Here is an 18,689-nt window from a genome sequence, read left to right as displayed (position 1 = left end):
TTTGGCTATTCCCCTCTCTGCCGCAAACCTTCCCTTCTAGATCACAATTTTCAGACACTCATTGCCACAGTAGCAGAGCTACAGGGAATGACACCTGAACCTAGCAAGTGAAGCTGCAGGGAGCGCAGGCAAAGGCAGGAAGTGGGCATTTTGCACCTGTCTGCTTACCAAACAAACAAGCCCCCACATGGAGATCCATGCATAATTTATGGAGACATATGGGTATCTGAAAGCTTCAAGAATTTAATCTTGTGCTGCAGAGATGCAGGGCTTCATGTAAACAGGGCCGGCTCAGGCACCAGCCCAGCAAGCAGGTGCTTGAGGTGGCCAATGGAAAGGGGAGGCAGGTCCAGCTCTTTGGCGGCAATTTGGTGGTGGTGTCCCTCACTCCCTCTCGGAGGGAAGGACCTTCCGTCAAACTGCTGCCAAAGGATAAAAAGCCTGTCACAGCTTTTTTTTTTTTTTCTTTTCCCCCCTCACCACTTGGGGCGGCAAAAATGCTGGAGCCGGCCCTGGATGTAAAAAAGGAGTGAGCAGAAGAGGGAGAGCAAGAGAACCTAATCCTGTAATAATAAGAGTGATGCTATCTCACTATTCCTGCCTTGAAGCAGGAGAGGATTACTGAAGAGAGGAAGAGATGAGTGTCCTGTTAACACAATGGGATCACACATAAACCCATATGTCTGCCTCAGATATGTACATTCTCCTCCCACTCTCTGCCATTTTATACTTGTGTCCTTGAGAATAGGGGAGGGAGCATGAAACACATTGCACAGTGGGGAAAGTCATGCTTAGCTTTGAACCCTCTTTCTTTCCACCCTCCACAAGCACTTGGGATCAACAGCCTTGCATACCGTGCAAAGGCCTACAAGATAGAAATAATCCTACAATGAGACTCTGAAGGGAGTCTTGCAAGCAGCTGTGGATCCTGCCTGGGATGGCTTGCTAATCAGCCACTAGATGCAGCACTTTTTCTGCCTACGTTGCCCAGTGTGTGCATTCTGTGGAAACAGAAAATCTGAAATTGAGAGGCGGGGGTGGGGGAAGTGTATCTTAGAGGGAACAAAATCCCTTCACACTTATTTTTTGCTGTAGTCTGCCTTATATATAATATTCCCCTCTTCACCTGTCTACTTTCTTATCTATTCAGCTCAGTCTTGAAAGATGTAATTGACAAAATTATAATATCAGGCATGATACTTTTGATAGCTTTTGTCCAAAACTCTGCTGCAATAGCTTCTTATTTCCAGTTGATTCATTGAGGGAGAAAATGTATGCTACTCCATTAGAACTTTCCATTCACACACCATTTACTTGACAGGATTTTCTTAGCATCACAGCATAACTTGTCCTTACTGCTATTCAATCATTTTGTAATAAAAACTGAGATTGCAAAAAATGTTCGTTGTCATTACTGGTGACGGACCAGTAACTACTTCTCCATGGGGCGGCGATGGGGGGAAGATCAAGGATATATTATACTTAAAATAAGGCTGACTTGCAGAGAATTGTTTTGCAGTCAGGAGAAGTCTGAATGGAATTCATATAGTAGAGGAGAGTGTCAGATAATACAGTGGTCTTGGATCTGTAATCTGTTCCTTTGAATTGGTTTCCCCTTCATATACTTACCATAATAATGTCCTAGAGAATATCCCTCCAGATTCCTGACTGAGTCTTTGGAACAACTGAAGAAGAGACTCCCTTCTTCAGGGCAGAAGCCAACCTCTAATGGATGGGGTTCAGTGAGGAAAAATTTCCTTAGGGATAGGTTATCCCATAAATGTAGTTTTCAGGGTTTCTTCCACCTTCCTCTTAAGCGGTTGGTCCAGCTCTACTTGAATCTGATGGGACTTGGCTACAAGTGTCTCCAACACTGCTCCCTTCACTGTTTCTCCTTGCCCCACAGTCCTCCATTCCCTCCACATACCCTCTCTCCTCTCATCAGCACCACCCTGGCTCTCTAGCCCATCTGACTCCTTTGGGACTGGAGAGTATGGCCTCTGGTAGTGAGGTACCCTGAGGAGGAATGACTCTAGTGGAGCTGTAGGATTCAAACTCCCAGCAGTGGGACTGGGGTTGATTTGAAGGGGAGTGGTAGCTGTAGTGGTGCTGCCACTGCCCAGGGAGGTGGGAGCACCCCGGCGCTGGTGGCAGGTTGAGCCAGCTGCGGGGCTGGGCTGGTGTGGGTATCCATCTCGCTTTTGTGCCTCTGCATGGGATGGCAGTGATAGCCTCCCAGTCTGGCCCACACTGTTCTGACCCTTGGGGTTTGACGGCTGGGTACCAGATGCTCTGGGAGAGATGGAGAAGCTGCTTGGCCTTATCCCAAAGAAGGGGTGTCTGAGTGAACCACTGCTGGCCCCCTGGTCCCTGAGGAAGGGTTGGCTTCCCCGGTAAGCGGGGCCCAGCTCATCAGCTCCTGTGGGTCCTGAGCTTTCATGTGGGCAAAAAAATTAATTCTCTGGGCAGGGATGCCTCCACCTGAGCCTGCAGCCAGTGATCTCCGTGTGTCTACCCATAGCTTCCCAAGCAAAACTAACAGTCAACAAGTGTCAAGTTTGGTTGGGGGATGAAAACTGTGCAATACTGGGTCTTGGATCAGGGTTGGATTGGCTATGGTCTAGTTGATTCAGGTCAGGTTTTAAAATTAGGTCCGAGCAGACTTTACTAGATACGCCATTGCAGCGATTAATTTCTATATTCCAATGACTGTCCCCAGTGAATCCATCCCAGATTTTACATTCAGGTTAGTGTTGGCTGGAAAAGGACTTTGGAAATTTAGTCAGTTCTGCATGGGTCAGATGTGATGCAGGAAACCCAGCTGTCATACCCCGTACTGAATATCAGTTTCTTAGTTAAAGAAGATCCCCAATAGTGTAGAGCATCACACTTATTACAGAAAATTAGAAATTGAAGTTACTATTTTCTCCATTCTAGAATAAGAAGATTGCACTCATATAGCAAAGATTTCGAAACAATGCACAAACATTACATACATCAAGTCACTTGCCACAAGCCAATAAGAGTTTTTGCTTGGATGAGGATTTCAGTATTGGGTACAGAACGGATCAATGGCAGAGCAGGGAATAGGAGCCAGGAAGCCTAAATCTCTTCTGACCAATAGATTGCACTTTGCCACAGGATGAAAATAATTTGTATTAAATATAATTAATCACAAAATAATACTAATTAAATTCGTTCCTGGGTGATGTGTTCACTTTGAGGATGCTCTCTTTAATAAATATATTTCTAGACTTGTGTAAAGTAATTAAAATCTACTAGGAGGTTTCCAAGCATATCTATTCATTTTAAATAATGCTCAGTAAATAATGAACACAAATAAACCGCATGTAATTTGTTACTGAACTTCAAGGCTGCAATTAAAACTACTTAGTTTTTTTTCTCTTTGAGCCTTTCTGAGCCTTACACCCCAATGAAAATGTAACCAACAGCATTACTCATCACAGTAAATGATGCTTCCTTGGGGTGAGGTAACTGATAATCTGAGCCCTTGACCTGTGAAACTCTCATCACTTTCACAATCCGCAGTCTCTACAGAAAGTCCCAAATTTAGTCCAACTGAAGTTTGCTTCTAGTTGGACGTTTGCATGCCTGAATATAAGGGGCAGAATCAGCATGTTTGTATGACAGCTGCTGGCAATGTAAACCCCAGCATGGAGAGGCTGTGGTACTATAAAGCAACTATAACCTCAGCTCCCTTGCAGGTGACATAGGATGCGAAGGGGACAAAGCCATGGTGGCCAAGACTGCCTTTACTTAGTGCATCTCCTTGCAGCATATATTGATAGAGCTGGGTTTCCGCCCCACACCCCCGTGAACTATATCTGCTCCTCTTTGTGTGGCAGTGTTGCCATTTCTGTGTAAAATCACCCCCCTGAGGAGCAGGGAGCCAGCTTGGTGCAGACAGCTAACACTTCCCTGAGCCATCTTCATTACACCCACTGCTATTGGTCAGGCAGCTTGACTCCTGTTTGCAAAGGAATAATTGTTGCTACCCTGTCTTAAAACCTTTTGGAACATTATATTCTTCAAGGAATACAGAGAACAAGTGCAGCAGGAAACAACCATGGTGGCTTCTTACAGTAAATGACACTTTTCCCTCAGAACTGATACCAAACCAATGTGCCAGGGTGGTGCTAGGGGGTGCTATGGCTCCTGTAGCGGCCAAGTTTCTGAGGAGGTGTTGAGCTGGAGACCTAACCTCTTGTGGTCCCTAATTTTCCCATGTCACTTTTGCAAGAGTTAAGAGTAGGAACTCTGATGTCTTGGCCAAATTTCAACATGGGTTAATTCTATTCTAGTGACATAAAACTACCCTGGCAGTTTAGTTGCATCTTGTATCATATTCTTCATTCCCTGTCCTATGAGTTGTGCCTGTTAACAGTTTTATTATATATTGTTTAACATCAGTGACGTGCTCAGTGCTGCAAAATCCCTCCCACTGAGGCCTTGACAACATGGAGCCCACAGTTGCCTCCATTTCGCTGCAGAGGTGACAACAGTTCAGTGGTGGGTGAAGAGGTCTCTGCAGGTAACTAATATATCAGCACGCAGAGGACTTAGGGCTTTGAAAGTGAGACGTGTTAGTTGTGATTATTTGTGTCTCAGGAGCAGGCTAATTTTGCCTTTTGTAGTAGAAAATAATGACATTATTATGAGCGTTATCCACAAAGGAATCACTGTGGATTTGCAATATCTCTCTTTATTATCTAACTCATCAGTGAGAACTATTGGTCATTAATAAAAATAAAAAAAAAACACAATCCTTCACTAGCATCTCTTCCGCACCAAGGCAGATCCCAGCTAAGGTCAATGCACAAGGGTCAGCACTAGCAGAACCTGGTGTAGGATTGGAGCCAAAATAGAATCTCCCTTCAATCTCATATTTGTCCCCTCTTTTTATGAGTCTGAAGTTCACTGTAAGCAAATCCGTTAATTAGTAATTGACCCTACAGAGTGAATTTTATGGTGCTTTACATCAGGAATATCCTCTGGGTAAGGGCACAGTCAATATTTTTATTTTATTATTTTCCAGTCACAGATATTCATCACATGAGGGTCAGCCGGGTCATGTTACTGTCTGTTCATAACATACATAGCAGTGAATTCTGATAAGTTTTCCATCATCATTATCTTATTGCAGAAATACAAGTAACTTATTCATTTAAAAAAACTGGTAGCTGGGCAAAACTCCAAGGCTTCAGAAACTGTAATATAATAAAAAGGAAATATAGATCAACAGGAGCACCAGTCTAAGTATTTGAGGTTTTGGGTGAAGTCTTTTCTGTTAAATTTCAGGGCAGTTAGCAGTCTAGGGTTGTAGATGGCTATGCAAATCTGCAGCCACAGTGAATGAAGATTATTATAAACAACAGTAATGGAGGGTATGTCTAAATCCTCTAAACTGATTAGAAAACCTCAGCCTGTGATATTTACACTGCTTTCTAGAACCTTCAGTTCTCAGTCTTTTCTTCTATTTCTTGGTGCTTGTTAATTTAAAAAAGGTACAATTCTGTCCTCCTTTGAGCCCATCCAGTGGTGGCTGAGTTTAATGAGGGCAACATGGTTGTATTAATGAGGGCAGAATTTAGATTTTAATCAGTTTTGGGTCAGAGACTGCTCTTACTGTGTTCATGAACAGTACAACCATGCTTAAATCCAGCCTGCAGGTGTAACTAAAATAGAGCTCATAAAAATCACAGCTGGGCTTGATGTTTTGATCTTTCTTGTGGTGATATTAAGCCACTCAAAATTATTTTGATCAGTCAGGATAATGCAATGATCTCTGTTCTACCTCAACAGTACATGAATGCACTTGGATGTTGGTGGAACAGTGGGGCCTTGTTTACGAGAACTGCAGCATTTGGCTTACTGTGGTCATCCTTGGTCAGAAAATATTTGTGTTCCAGGGACTGAATTAGAGAGAGAGAATGAAAATCAGGGGGTTGGTTTATTCTTACACAGAGATAAAAGTCCTACTATTCTCAGCTGCCAAGTCTTTAAACCTTAGGAGTGCAAGTGAAATGAACACATAATTAAAATGTTTAGCTTGTGCTAAAGAATGCTCCAAAAATAAAATTAAAATAAGAAAATCAGCTGATAGATGTTACTAAATTTAGCTGTAGCTTACTCTAGACGTAAATGCAATTCCTACACAGTGAAAAATTAGTGAAAATTCCTTAGATTCTGTAGGAATGCCTTCTCTAACAGGCTATGGGCAGTGGTGGTGCTGGGAGGTGCATTTTTCTAACACAATTAAACATACGATTAAAGTCTTGTTCAATTTTTTTAATGAAACCTTACAGTGCCTTCAAGCTGTTTATATCTGACCTTTTCACTGCTGGCATAACAGCAGAGAAGAGAACACAGATTGCACAGGCAGAACAGGACCTACCAGTGATAGTTGTGAAATGCGATGGGGAAGTCATGGTCACGAAAGGAGGGGTGATGTACTTAGCCTTCACTCCCTGCTTCATCAGGAGATCCATGTTTGGGGTGTCGACATACTGGTCATAATTCCAATGGAATCCATCAAAAGAAACCAGAAGGAGTTTGTTAGATCCTATTTCCTTCTCATTCGGGCTAGCTGGATGGCAGGTGAAAGGCTTCAGGAGGACTAGCAGAAGCAAAAGACGGCTACACTGGCACTTTACAGCGCTGCAACTTTCGTGCTCAGGGGTGTGAAAAAACACCCCTCTGAGTGCTGCAAGATACAGCGCTGTAAAGCCTCAGTGTAATCAGTGCAGCAAGCTAAACCAGTAGGGATGTGGTTTACATGCAGCGCTGGGAGAGCTGTCTCCCAGCGCTGGCGCTCTGACCACACTCACACTTCAAAGCGCTGCCACGGCAGGGCTCTGAAATTTCAAGTGTAGCCATACCCTAAGTCTCTTCATGCTGAGATAGCTCACAGCCCAGAAATCACATGTCCAGTTTTTCGCTCCTGCTTTTCTTCCTTTCTTATCAGTGGTTAAGAGCAAGTTCAAGCCTGATACATCTGTTCAAAACTGTATCCTTGATAGCCTATGGATTTATTAAAGTAAAACCATCTGGGCGAAGGTTTTCTGAAGTGATTAGTGACTCTGGAGTGCCCCAGTTCACTGGGTAGCTGACTAAGTTTCTCAAAAAGGGGACAGATTTTCATAGGATGTGTGTTCAGCACTTCCTGAAAACCAGGTCCTATAGCAGAGTTGACCACCTCCTAAGCACCCCTTGATGGCCTGGGGTGGCCCTGTGGTGTTCTGTGTCAGTTTCCCCTCTGTGGGAACCCAAGGATTCTATGCCAGCCAGGTTCTCTTGCTTACATAATACCCTCCTGGGGCCAGTTTATTACAAAACATAGTGTGAGCGCTCTGCAACAGAAGTCCCCAAACATAAGATACCTTTTGGCTTTTGCTTCCCCAAAGGAATACACTCACAAACAGCACAGGCATGTTTTTACAGCCCCTTTGAGAATTTGATCCCTTGTTTTTGCCATTAGATTTGGATTCTCAGATTAACCTTACCTTCCAACAGCTGACTAGCCACGGTAATATGTCGAGTGAGTCTTCTGGAGAGCCCAGCTAGGGAGGAAAACCATAGTTCTCAGAAGATCAGAAGGTCAATAATTAAAGCTGTGGCTGTTCTAGGAAAGGAAAGAGAAAAAAATTAAACTGCCAGTGATGAATAATGAGAAATCTTTGATGAAATTAGTGATGCAGAACAGATACTTAGTACTTCCATCTTTCCTCCAGAGTCTAAAGTTTTAACTGAGAATGAGTTGGTGAGGAGCAAGTGTGTTGAGAATCTAAGCCTCACAGAACTAGTCACAAGAATCTGGTTAAGCCGAGAGTGAGTGAGTAAAAGGACTTCAGACATGACAATAAAGATAAAGCAAATGAACAGATCAGCGCTTTCTGGATATATGGACAAATTATACCCATGCCACCCCATTGTCTACAAGACCCTTCTTACCACCAGGATATCTAGATAGTCAACGTGGCAATGAGACTATTTTATCATTGCTATTTACCTATATGTTCTCTTGGACAGCTAATGAGCCTGTATTCTTATTTTAAAAAGGATCCCGAGGTGGAGAAGAGGAACGTATTTGAAAAAATATAAAATTTGGGAGACCATGTTTACCAGCTCCCTTTAATAAATTCACCTGTGTAGATTTTGCACAGGTAGGGAGAGGGGTGGGGGAAGCGTCTGTATGGTAGGAGAAGGGGAATACAGAAGACTTTGTAAGGAAAATAAGACTAGCAGACAAGAAGTAAATATGCTCTAGAATATTTAATGCAGGTGCGGCAGCCAAACTGCAGCAGTAAAAACCTTCTGATGTTCAGAAAACTTAGATAAACATTCAGTTAAAGGACAATTCTTATAAATGATGTTCCCTTTTCTTCTTCGTCTCTCAGTTAAAACAAATAATTTCTCAGGACATTGGCATGGAAACAGAATGTTTGTTTGTTTTTCAAAAGTTCATCTATTTGTGCTACTGCTACCACCCAAAACCCCTGATTGCACATCATCCTTTCATTTATACCGTTGGAACTGCAGTGAGGTCAGACAAGGGAGAGTTTGACCTGTTATCTTCTTTTTGTAACAGCATGATCAGTGGAGGAGGAAATGATTCTGATATTACAAATGCAGGATTCTATCTATCTAGGGTCTTATTGTATCCCTCAGTATGGTACCTGAGCACTTCTCCAAATTATGAAGTGTGCACATAAATAAATCTTTATTTTTCTCATCTCTCCAGGCTGCAAGAACTTGGTGGACTTGGTTTAATTTGAGTTGGAGAAGTGGGGTTTGCATTTTATTCTGAAGGTGCTGAGTTTTGTGGTAGTCACGATCTATCCAGAGAGCTTCAGATTCAGAGGCCAATTGCTGTGAAAGCCCTCTCTTCAAGAACAAGGCTTGTGCATGGATGTTTGACCATTCTGTTGTTTGAGTGGAACGTAGCAATCGAAGGATGTCATGGTCTTGCAGAGGCAGTTTAATTTAGGCCAATCCCATGGAGGGATTTGAAGCTGAGGACCAAACCATTGGGTTTCACTCTTTGTTCCTGTAGAGACAGTGAAGATGCCTATGTTAATGAGCAGACAGGTCAAGGGGTTAGGAAAGGAGAAAGGGAGAACTTAGGCTAAAAGTCAGCAAACCTTTCCTGTCTGTGAGATATTTTACGATGAGGAATAGTTTCCCAAGGGAAATGGTTAAGACCCCATCTTCTGGGAGATTTAAAACCGGAATGGACAAAGCACTACAAGACATGTAGTGGGGTATAGTTCTGAACTGTCAAGGTGATGAACTTGAAGCAATCGGCTTTTTCAGTCTAAAAATAAGAGCTCAAGCTCCATAGCTAAATGAGGCCCTATAGTTCTCTCTGGTTTGCAAAGCCTGGAGGGACAAACATACAATACATCTGGTGGAGAAGGTGCCGTGGGAAAGGGGAGTGTATACAGGGAGGAAATGCAGCCAAATGGTATCCTTTCCCCATTGCACAGAGCTGAATACACATTCACAGAGGTGAATACGGCGATCAGTTCCCTGTGAATATTGGTTTGAATTTTTAAACCAATTGGCTTCAGCTGTGAGGGTGTTCCTCTTGCTTCTAATAGTCTAACTAGCGAGCTGGATGGCAGGAATGCCTGTAGAAGCAGCTCCTTGTCATGCATAGTCACAGAAAGCAAAGTCTGGAGCCATAAGCACACAGACGAAACCTGAGTTTAAGAGTTCTGCTTGTCCAATTAGGGAACAGGAACGCACTATGTGACATGTGTGTCCAGCAAAAAACAAGAAGCCTGAATTTCAACTACCCTTGCACTGCTTGTATATAATTCTCAAAACAAGAATTATTTGTGGTGGTGGTTCAGCAAATAAATTCAAGTAAATTCACACTTGCTTGTGGGCCAATTGCAAAGAATAACAGCTGTAAAATAGTTGGATAAAGTATTCATTATGAATTATTCACCCAACCTTAGTTCCAGCATCTTCTCCAGGTCAGCTGTGGGGGACTTCAGTTTTACAATGTCTCACAGTGAAAGTGAATGGGGGAATTTGGGAGCAGCTGCTCTAGGAAGCTTGCCTCTGGGAGAGATGGTCACAGTTAATGCAGCAAATGTGTCTTCATTAAGTCTCCTTCTCTGTCAAACAGGGACATGTTGGCGGAGCATAGATGAAAAGAGTTGTGAGAGCTAATACCGGCCTGGCATGTTGATCAGCCACAATGGCATTAATGGGGAAGGGGTTTGAATGGGATGCAAGAGTCCCCTGCACGAATAGCTGGGGAACCATTGGTTTGTGAGTAATTTTCCCATGCATCCCCAGCCTCTGCTATGCCCTTGCTCCCTACTGGAGTGGTACCTGTGTGTGCGTGTAGGATGATGCAGCCTTGGAACTGTACTTGAGCAAGGTGGAGATGGGAAACCTAGAGCCAAATGTGAGTAGCAAGACCATGGGTTCATAGCTGCTGTTGAAATGGTCTATTAACTGAAAAATGAGTAGGGTAAGTTGGAGTAAAAAAATCATACAGCCTCAATCTAATGAGCTTCAATTTCCATTGAATGGAGGACATTGGGTGAGAGAAGTTCCATGCCCACTGTATCCAAAAGAGGCCCATGTTCTGCATTCTGAAATCACTTTCAAGTATCTGTCAACATTAGCCCTCTACCTCAGCTGAAATAGGGCTGTTGATACATCACTGTCAGGCAGAATGCAGAACACACCATGCTTTGTCAACAGAGGTAGCACAAAAGAGTAAAATGAAGCATCACCATGGGTTATGAATGATTCTCACAATTAAGGGACGTACTCTGTTAGCTAAACCAGAGATGTGTTTGGAATAATATTGCTTGGAAGAAACCTAAGCAGGGTGACACAAACCCAGCTGCAATTTAGGAAGGGTTTCTCCCATGCCTTTTTTCAAGGCCCCAATTTCTAGCCATGATATTCAGCTTGTGGCTTTTTGGGGCCCTGCATTATGTCATCCATGGATCTGATTGGAGTATATGTTCTGGAGTGAGATTCCGTATTGTGCACACAATACTGGGGCAGCACAAAACTCTCAGCCCTGAGGAAGGAGAAGCTATGGTAGCTTTAAGCTACTTTGGAGCCCTCCCATTCCTAGGCTGCTCCAGCAGTGGGAGAGGCCCTGGTGTAACATAGCCCTGGCCACTGTCTATGTTACAACAGCCTTCTGTGGCTGCACTCTGGGCCGCAGCATACCTGGAATCTTTTGCAGTATTTGTGCTGCAGCCCTGCGCTCAACATGCTCCTCCTGGCCTCAGTCCTGCCCCTGACATGCCCTCTACACCAGGGCTCATGAGGAGGTCCTTTGGGGGGCAGCCTTATGGCTGTTTTCCACAGTGCCTGCACTGAGAGAATTTAGGACTCGTTTACACTGCTCTGGCCACCTTATCCAGTGTACAGGGGCCAAAGAAGAGGTGAGGATCTTACCCCAGGACCCAGAGGAAGTGCTGATCAAAGCTTCCAGAGGTGGGGAGGGACTAAGGGTTGTGTCCATCTTGGAGCTGGAAGTGTAACTTCCAACTCAGGGAGATATACTTATGCCAGCTCTGTATCAAGTTAGTGCACTAAAAATAGAAGGGTAGCCGTGACAGTGTGAGCAGCAGGAGGCACTAGCCACCTGAGAACGGGCCTAGGTTTTCAGATGGGATCGTACTTGGGGTGTCTAGCCTGTCCTGCCACATATGCTGCTGCTGCAGTTACACTATTATTTTACACCATCAGAGCTAGTGTGGGTTTGTCGTCTTGAACTGAAAATGACACTTCCAGTGCCATTGTCGACATATCTAAATGATGAGTCAGTGAATGAATGTGATCCACGTTCATGTCCCATCTTTCCAAGCAGCCAGGTAGTTGAGGTGCATAGGGGAAAGAAGCAGAAGAAGGGTAAAGGGAGAGGGAAAGGAGAGTATCAAATGGGGTAACAGATAATCCTAAAACAAAAACCTGGCTCAAAGCCCACTGACTTCAATGGGCTTTGGAGCAAGCCTTAAATGCAAATATTGCATTATCGTTTTTGTCGTGGGTGCTGCATCACAATAGGGAGATGTTGATGTAACATCACCATTCAAACATGTCAATGCAACATCAAGAGTCTTGCACGGGCGTTATTTTGTGGTTCTCTGTAATTTCCTTTGATAGGTCTCCAGTCTTCAGGGTTGCTTGTAGTTTGCATGGAAGATGGAATCATCTTTTAAGTTAGCATTGCCATGTCAGAACACTGAGAATAGATATTATATATCTCGGTAACCTTTTGTTGAAAAATCCAGTGGAATTTTTTTCTGGAAATTTTCACCAATATGACAGCAATACTATCGTAAGTTTGGGATGATTGCTATAGAATGCTGTAGTGTTTCTAATAAGAGTGCTAAACATTAATAACAAGGTAAAGGGAATCATTTCTGATTATCTTGAGAAGTTGTCTTGAGCTTCTGCAAATAAAACCCATGTAGTTATATCTCAAGTGTTAAGGAAGTGCTGAGTCTGAAAATGCAGTAAGAATCGGAATCATTTTCTTTGACAGTCCAGTGTCCATTTACAACCTGTTAATTAAAATACTGATATGCAAATATAAATAATATGGCTATAGATAAAGAAGGGATAGTTATTTAGGTTTATGAAAGTGAAACAAGAACAGCCCAACTAGTTCTCTGGGTGCCCTTGACAACTTTTTAAAAATATACTAAAATACCTGGACCCATCCATAGGTGCTGGACTAGGGGTGCAGGGGGTGCTGCAGCACCCCCTGACTTGATGTGGTTCCATTATATACAGAATTTACAGTTTGGTTCAAAGACTCACAGCACCCCCACTATACAAATTGTTCCAGCACCCCTGTTCCTCCAGATCAACTCAATACAGTAACTATTCTATGTTATGTAGGTTCTTATACTGTGCTAATCACTATAGTACCACCACCACCAACCCCTTAAATTGGGTTTCTTTTCCTGAACATGGGGCTGCTGCCAGTGCTACTGGGGATCAGGCCAGAGCCCTACTGCTAAGATGGATCCCCAGCTTCTTGTCTCTAGTTGATTAAAAAATGTTGGCCAAGGTTTTCTGATGCAGCTCGTCACCAGTGGGTGCTGTGAGGAGGGGAGTGGATGTCCTGGATTTGGTTACAGCCCCTGGTTACTTAGGTTGGCTTTTTGGAGGCCTTAGCAAAGTTTAGAGCAGTCGAAAGCTGCGCTGAGCTCCACCAGCTGTTGATGGCTCCCCCAGAGCCACCTGGGGGCAGCCGAAGTGCAGTACATTTCATCAGTATTCATTCTTCTCTGCCCACCATATGTCCCCTACAGAGGTTTATGAGCCAGTTATGGTGGCTCTCCACCATCAGGCAACTCCCTGCTCCAAAGAACGTATAATGTTAGTTACTAAGACACACGAGATGGGTGAAATAAATAGGTGAGGATATGGGAGGAGGACAAGGTGACAGTAATGGCTGCAAGCTGTTTTGGTGTCAACTAGCCATGTATATAATATAGCTCGCCCCAGTTAGATGGAGATCACTATGCTTCAAGTAGATGCCTTAGAAAAATGCTGATAAAAATAAACATTTAGCAGCAGGTTCACAAGAATCCATAATTTGTTTTTTTATATTTGTGCATGAGAAAGAGAGAGTGTGTGGGCAATATATGCTTAGTTCCTGTTCTCAAGTTAGGTATATCTCCTATTACTATTATTTTATCTCCTAGAACTGAAAGGGACCTTGAAATGTCATTGAGTCCAGTCCCCTGCCTTCACTAGCAGGACCAATTTTTGCCCCAGATCCCTAAGTGGCCCCCTCAAGGTTTGAACTCACAGCCCTGGATTTAGTAGGCCAATGCTCAAATCACTGAGCTATCCCTCCCCTCCAAGTTAATGGGACTAGCCTTATAAAGTTTTTAAAATATAGTTCTGTCTCCTGCTTCCATTCAAGGAGTCTGTTAATTTTCTTACTGCTTTCGTTCAACAAATATTAAGACAACCTTAACTTAACTTTGAGCTCTGCCTAGATTTCAGGGCCCAAATGTCACTTTTCACAGATCACTGATTCATTTCAAAATAGCTGTAGCCACATTAAATCATTAATGAAGAGATTGCATTTTTCCTCTGAAGACACAGAGATATAGCTGGTGGAAAGAAATCTCCGCACGGCCTCACCATCCACAACAACAAATTTGAACAGACTCTGAAGAATGGAATTGTCCAGTCATCTTGAGCTTGCATAACTGAACTATTCCTTGTGGTCTGAAATGGAAAGGGCAGGATAAGGGGCTTCTTTAAATATCAGCTGAATTTAGAGCAGCAATAGGAGTTCAGTTTGAGAAGAATTGCCTAGTTGATAGCAAAGATTGAACATGCAGGCAAGGTACTTAAGCATGTGCATAACTTTAAGCACATATTCAAATTGGAATAGAAGATGAGATGTGAACTATCCAAGCAAGCCACAGGTATTGTGTCTGCAAAATGTGTTTGCAATCTTGATGTATGCAGAAATTAAATTTACCTCTGGGCACCTTTGACTTAGCATTTATCCAGCAGATCGCTCTAGGTACTGTTATCCATGGCAATGTTACAAGAGTTATATTTTGGAATGAATGAATAATTGTTAAACAATTTCTTCAGTGTATTGGAAACATGCTTTATTTATTTTTCTCACCTATTTAGCACTAGTGATTAGAAATGCAACCTATTTCATTGCTCTCAAAACCCTTATTTGTTGTGCTGCAAGAAAAAATGAGGGTACATGACACCTTGCAGGATCGGGCCCCAGTTGAGTCCAGTTGTGGGGTTTCCTTCACAGGAACTGTGGGAAGTTCCCATGAAATGATTTCATTGATCTGCTATCTTCCAACCAAATATTTTACTTCAGGGAGAAGGGAACATACTGAAATGCTTGAGAGAGACATCACAAAACTTGAAAATCTTCAGACAAAGCAAAGCTGGTTTAAGAGGTTGACTTCTCAGCTTTGTAACTTACTGTGTTAACCATGGGATATGAGGGGCAGAAATGTAATTATTCAAGGAAACTGGTGGTAAAGAACTCTCTGGAGAGCAATGGCCAGCTCTCTGGAAATGGGCTGATAGCTTCAATTCAGTGAGACTCAGAGGAGACTTGCTGTAAAATGCTGTACCAAGGGTCAGACAAAAACAAATCTCTAAGCTGGCAGAAATGAGTGCTTGCTGGCTTGTGAGGAAATACAGGACTTAGACCATGTTTTCTTAAATCATTTTGGGACAAGTTATACAGGACTAATGGAACCCCAGTGGCGTATTATAGCCTAGGCCAACAAGGCCTAAGCCTATGGTGGCAAATTTGCTTGTGACTCCTCCCCAACTCCGCCCCTTCCCCAAATCCCCGGCCCGCCTCCTCCCCCCGGCGCGCCGTGCTTCCCTCCTTCCACCTTCCTCTCAGGCTTGCCGCGTGAAGACGCTGGGAGGGAGGGGGAAGCGAGTAGCGGCTCGCTTGGAGGAGGCAGAGCAGAGGTGAGCTGGGGCTGACAGGCGCAGGGAGTGACTCTTGGGGGTGGGGGTGGGGCAGGGAACTGATCCCTGCCCCAACTCACTTCCACTGCACCGCTGCCATCCCCCATGCGCGCCACAACTCCCCTTCTCCCCACTCCCTCCCAGGCTTACTGCGGGGGAGCAGAGGTGAGCTGGGTGGGGGAGGAGCAATTTTTTGAGGGCCTAGGGGTGCCAAATTTGTTAATCCGCCACTGTAGAACCCCCTTGCAGTTCCCTTTGGATTTGTGTTGTGACATCCAATCTGGGGAGCCCAGCACTTTAGAAACAAAAATCTCACTGAAGCAACTAGATGAGTGATTTGCTGCATAGTAGAAGGACAAATGTAACTACCCCAGCAGTCAGTATTAGTGGGAGAGAAGCTGCAACCACTGACTCAAGTAAGGAACCAAAAAGCAAGGAAAATATCTAGAAATGTGAAGAAACATTTAGAAACTCCTCAGCTGGTGTAAATTGCCATAGGTCCATTGACATCAATGACTAGATACCTTAGTGATTTTCAGAGTAGAACCACTCTTTGAATAAAGACACCTGGACTGGTTGGAAAATGGTATGTTGTTGTTGTGGGGGAAGGAGGAGGAAGGGAGGAACCTTTCTAAACAACTTTGGGTTTTGAGAAAATTTTCATGAACTTTTTCTTTTTTTTTAAATCAAATTTTTGAAAAGTCATTTTGGTAAAATGAAAATTCCTACTGAAAACCAATGATTGTACCAAAAATGATTAGGTATTTGGTATTTTGGCCAAAGTGAAAATGTGTATTTTAGTTGAAAAAGCCATTTTTGTTTAAATACATTTTAAAAAGTAAAAATAAAAAAAAGGTGTTTTTAGGGCCATCTCTACTACTGATTTACGCACATACTTCAATCACAATATAGCACAAGGAGTGAGGTCTTTTCTGAGATCACCTTCACGGCTGGCTGGCTGCTAAGGTTCCCCCTACCTTCAGACCTCTTCCACACCCATCCGTGGCCAGCTCTTTCTTCATCAGGAGATGTTGAAGCAGATCAGCTATTATCCCAGTCCCAACCAGCTCTTTGGCCCGTGACAGAAAAAATACATGTCAAATATGGCAAGGAGGATGCTCTCTCAATGTGGGGTACTGCCTTTTTGGGTGGGAAATATTAGAAATAGTCAGTGGAGCTATGCCAGCTTCCACCATTTGAGGTTCTGGTCTTAGACTTACAGCTCTAGGAAGAAATAACACTTATTATTTTGAAAACTACATTCAAATCAAAGCATCAGAAACTCAGAATTAAATCTTAATAAAAACAATGAAGTGTGTGTATGGGAGGAATGCTTTGTTTTTTAATATTTTGCACTGTACCTCAAGATAATGTATTTAAAGCAGACAACTGTAGTGTTTGGAAGACTGAATTGCATGAACACGTATCCATTATTTTTGCATGAAATGGAATAATTGTAAATTAATGGCCAAAACACTATAGGTTTAATACACCACAGTGGTGAAACACCATTGCTTTCATTCATTGATTTCTACTGATTTTAGTGGTGTTATACTAATGTAAAACTGGTGTAGCAGAGGGAGAATAAGGCCCTACCTACATATTGCAATGTGCTTCCTGCAGCAACCTATAGCTTCTACTTCAGAGTGCAACAGACCCACGGGGTCAGATTACAGAAGTAATGAGGGCTCACAGCTCCTCTTGATTTCAGGAGTTGGACACTCACTTGCTTTTCAAATCAGGCCAACAGTATGTTCTGATAGAGGAATATCGCAGCCTCAGGTATATGTGCTGCAGGAATGCATTTGGGAAATGGTATGCAGTTAGTATCTCTGGGCAATATTAGTGATTCATGAGTGCCACCTACTTAAAATGACTGTGTAACCAAAGCTGTCATGCTGCTATATATTAGGTATTTTTTTAAATGCAACTTCCAGATGTGTCTGAGCTGAATGATAGGTTCTTAAAATGCAGTTCCTGTTGATAAATCATATTGCTAGGACTACCTTTCTGGTACTCTAGATTATGAAGTAGTGAATATACTAGTAGGCTGTATGTGTATTTGCACATGCGGGCATGCGGCTGTATTTCATTCTTGTGGGCGCTTCATTGTGTAAAATGGAAGCAGGTCTGCAGTGCTTTAGAACTTATGACCCTCTTTACCACAACACAGGGTAGACTTAGATGCAGTCAGATTCTGCAGCCCTTATGTTGAGCAGCATTTCCATTACTGTCAGTGAGCCAAAAGCCAAACACAGTTCTCATGCATCCGATGAAATGGGTATTCCCCCACGAAAGGTCGTGCTCCAGTACGTCTGTTAGTCTATAAGGTGCCACAGGACTCTTTGCTGCTTTTACAGTTCTCATGGTCACTGGTTTGAATGAGAGAGACCAGAATTTGGTTCAATGGAATTACTAGCATCAGGATGCAGAACTGAACCCATCATGATACTTTGTTTGAATCTCCCTTTTAAAATTAAACTGGTAAGGCAGATGAAAAAAGAACCAGCTCCAATCTGCTTCACTATAAATTATCATTGCTAAGCCACAGATGATACTGACTTACATACAAGATTTACTCCTTTTTGGCCATCCTATCTGAAGGTCTTGGGGGGTGAGCATAACTTGGAGTAAAATATATGGAGCCCTTTAAGACAGCAGGTACTGTGAAATCACTGATCTTTCTCTAGCAGAAAGCCCATTGTTCTATGGGGTCCCAGACAATTTGAAGACTTTTTTAAGGATGCTTCCCAATTGACTGGGGGAGAGAAAAATTTCTCTTCACATTTCAAGCCTACAGAAGTGCCCAGACTTAAAAAAGAATTGATAAAATCACAAACCAAAATGCTTCCCTTTAATATCTCTGACTGTAATCCATTATCCAAGGCCTTCTTGCGTACTACATCATCAGAGCAATGTTCTTTGACTACTTGTATAAATTATTCATACATCTTTTTATATCACCAACTGTGACACCAGCTGGGGACAAACAAATATTACAAACATGGCACCAATAAAAAAGAATGTATAATCAGTCTTTAAAAATTCTTTATATTTTGCCCAGGCTTGCACATCACAGTAGAATGTTAACAACCACCAGAGCCCTCCAGTTCGAAGCATTCCTGACTACAAATGTTGTTTTAATACTATTTTCTAAATTGCAGCCCATTTTCAGCTTTCATAAATGTGATGGA

The 18,689-nt window shown here is 42.9% G+C and overlaps 2 protein-coding genes across 3 annotated transcripts in view; one reads left to right on the top strand and one right to left on the bottom strand.

Moving 5' to 3' along the window:
* Window positions 1-18,689, top strand: part of SEC14L5 (SEC14 like lipid binding 5) — a 982,653-nt gene that overhangs the window by 219,331 nt on the left and 744,633 nt on the right. The window lies entirely within an intron of this gene.
* The window catches only part of LOC116819180 (ectonucleotide pyrophosphatase/phosphodiesterase family member 7-like), a 122,507-nt gene that overhangs the window by 44,433 nt on the left and 59,385 nt on the right, over window positions 1-18,689 (bottom strand). The window contains 1 exon segment of the mRNA XM_075069076.1: window positions 6,416-6,692. Coding sequence (XP_074925177.1) covers window positions 6,416-6,692 — 277 coding nt within the window.

The sequence above is a fragment of the Chelonoidis abingdonii genome, chromosome 9, assembly GCF_003597395.2.
Source record: "Chelonoidis abingdonii isolate Lonesome George chromosome 9, CheloAbing_2.0, whole genome shotgun sequence".
In the NCBI taxonomy this organism is placed as follows: Eukaryota; Metazoa; Chordata; order Testudines; family Testudinidae; genus Chelonoidis; species Chelonoidis abingdonii.
Note: the sequence above shows the minus strand (reverse complement) of the source record. Positions and strands in the feature narration are given on the sequence as shown.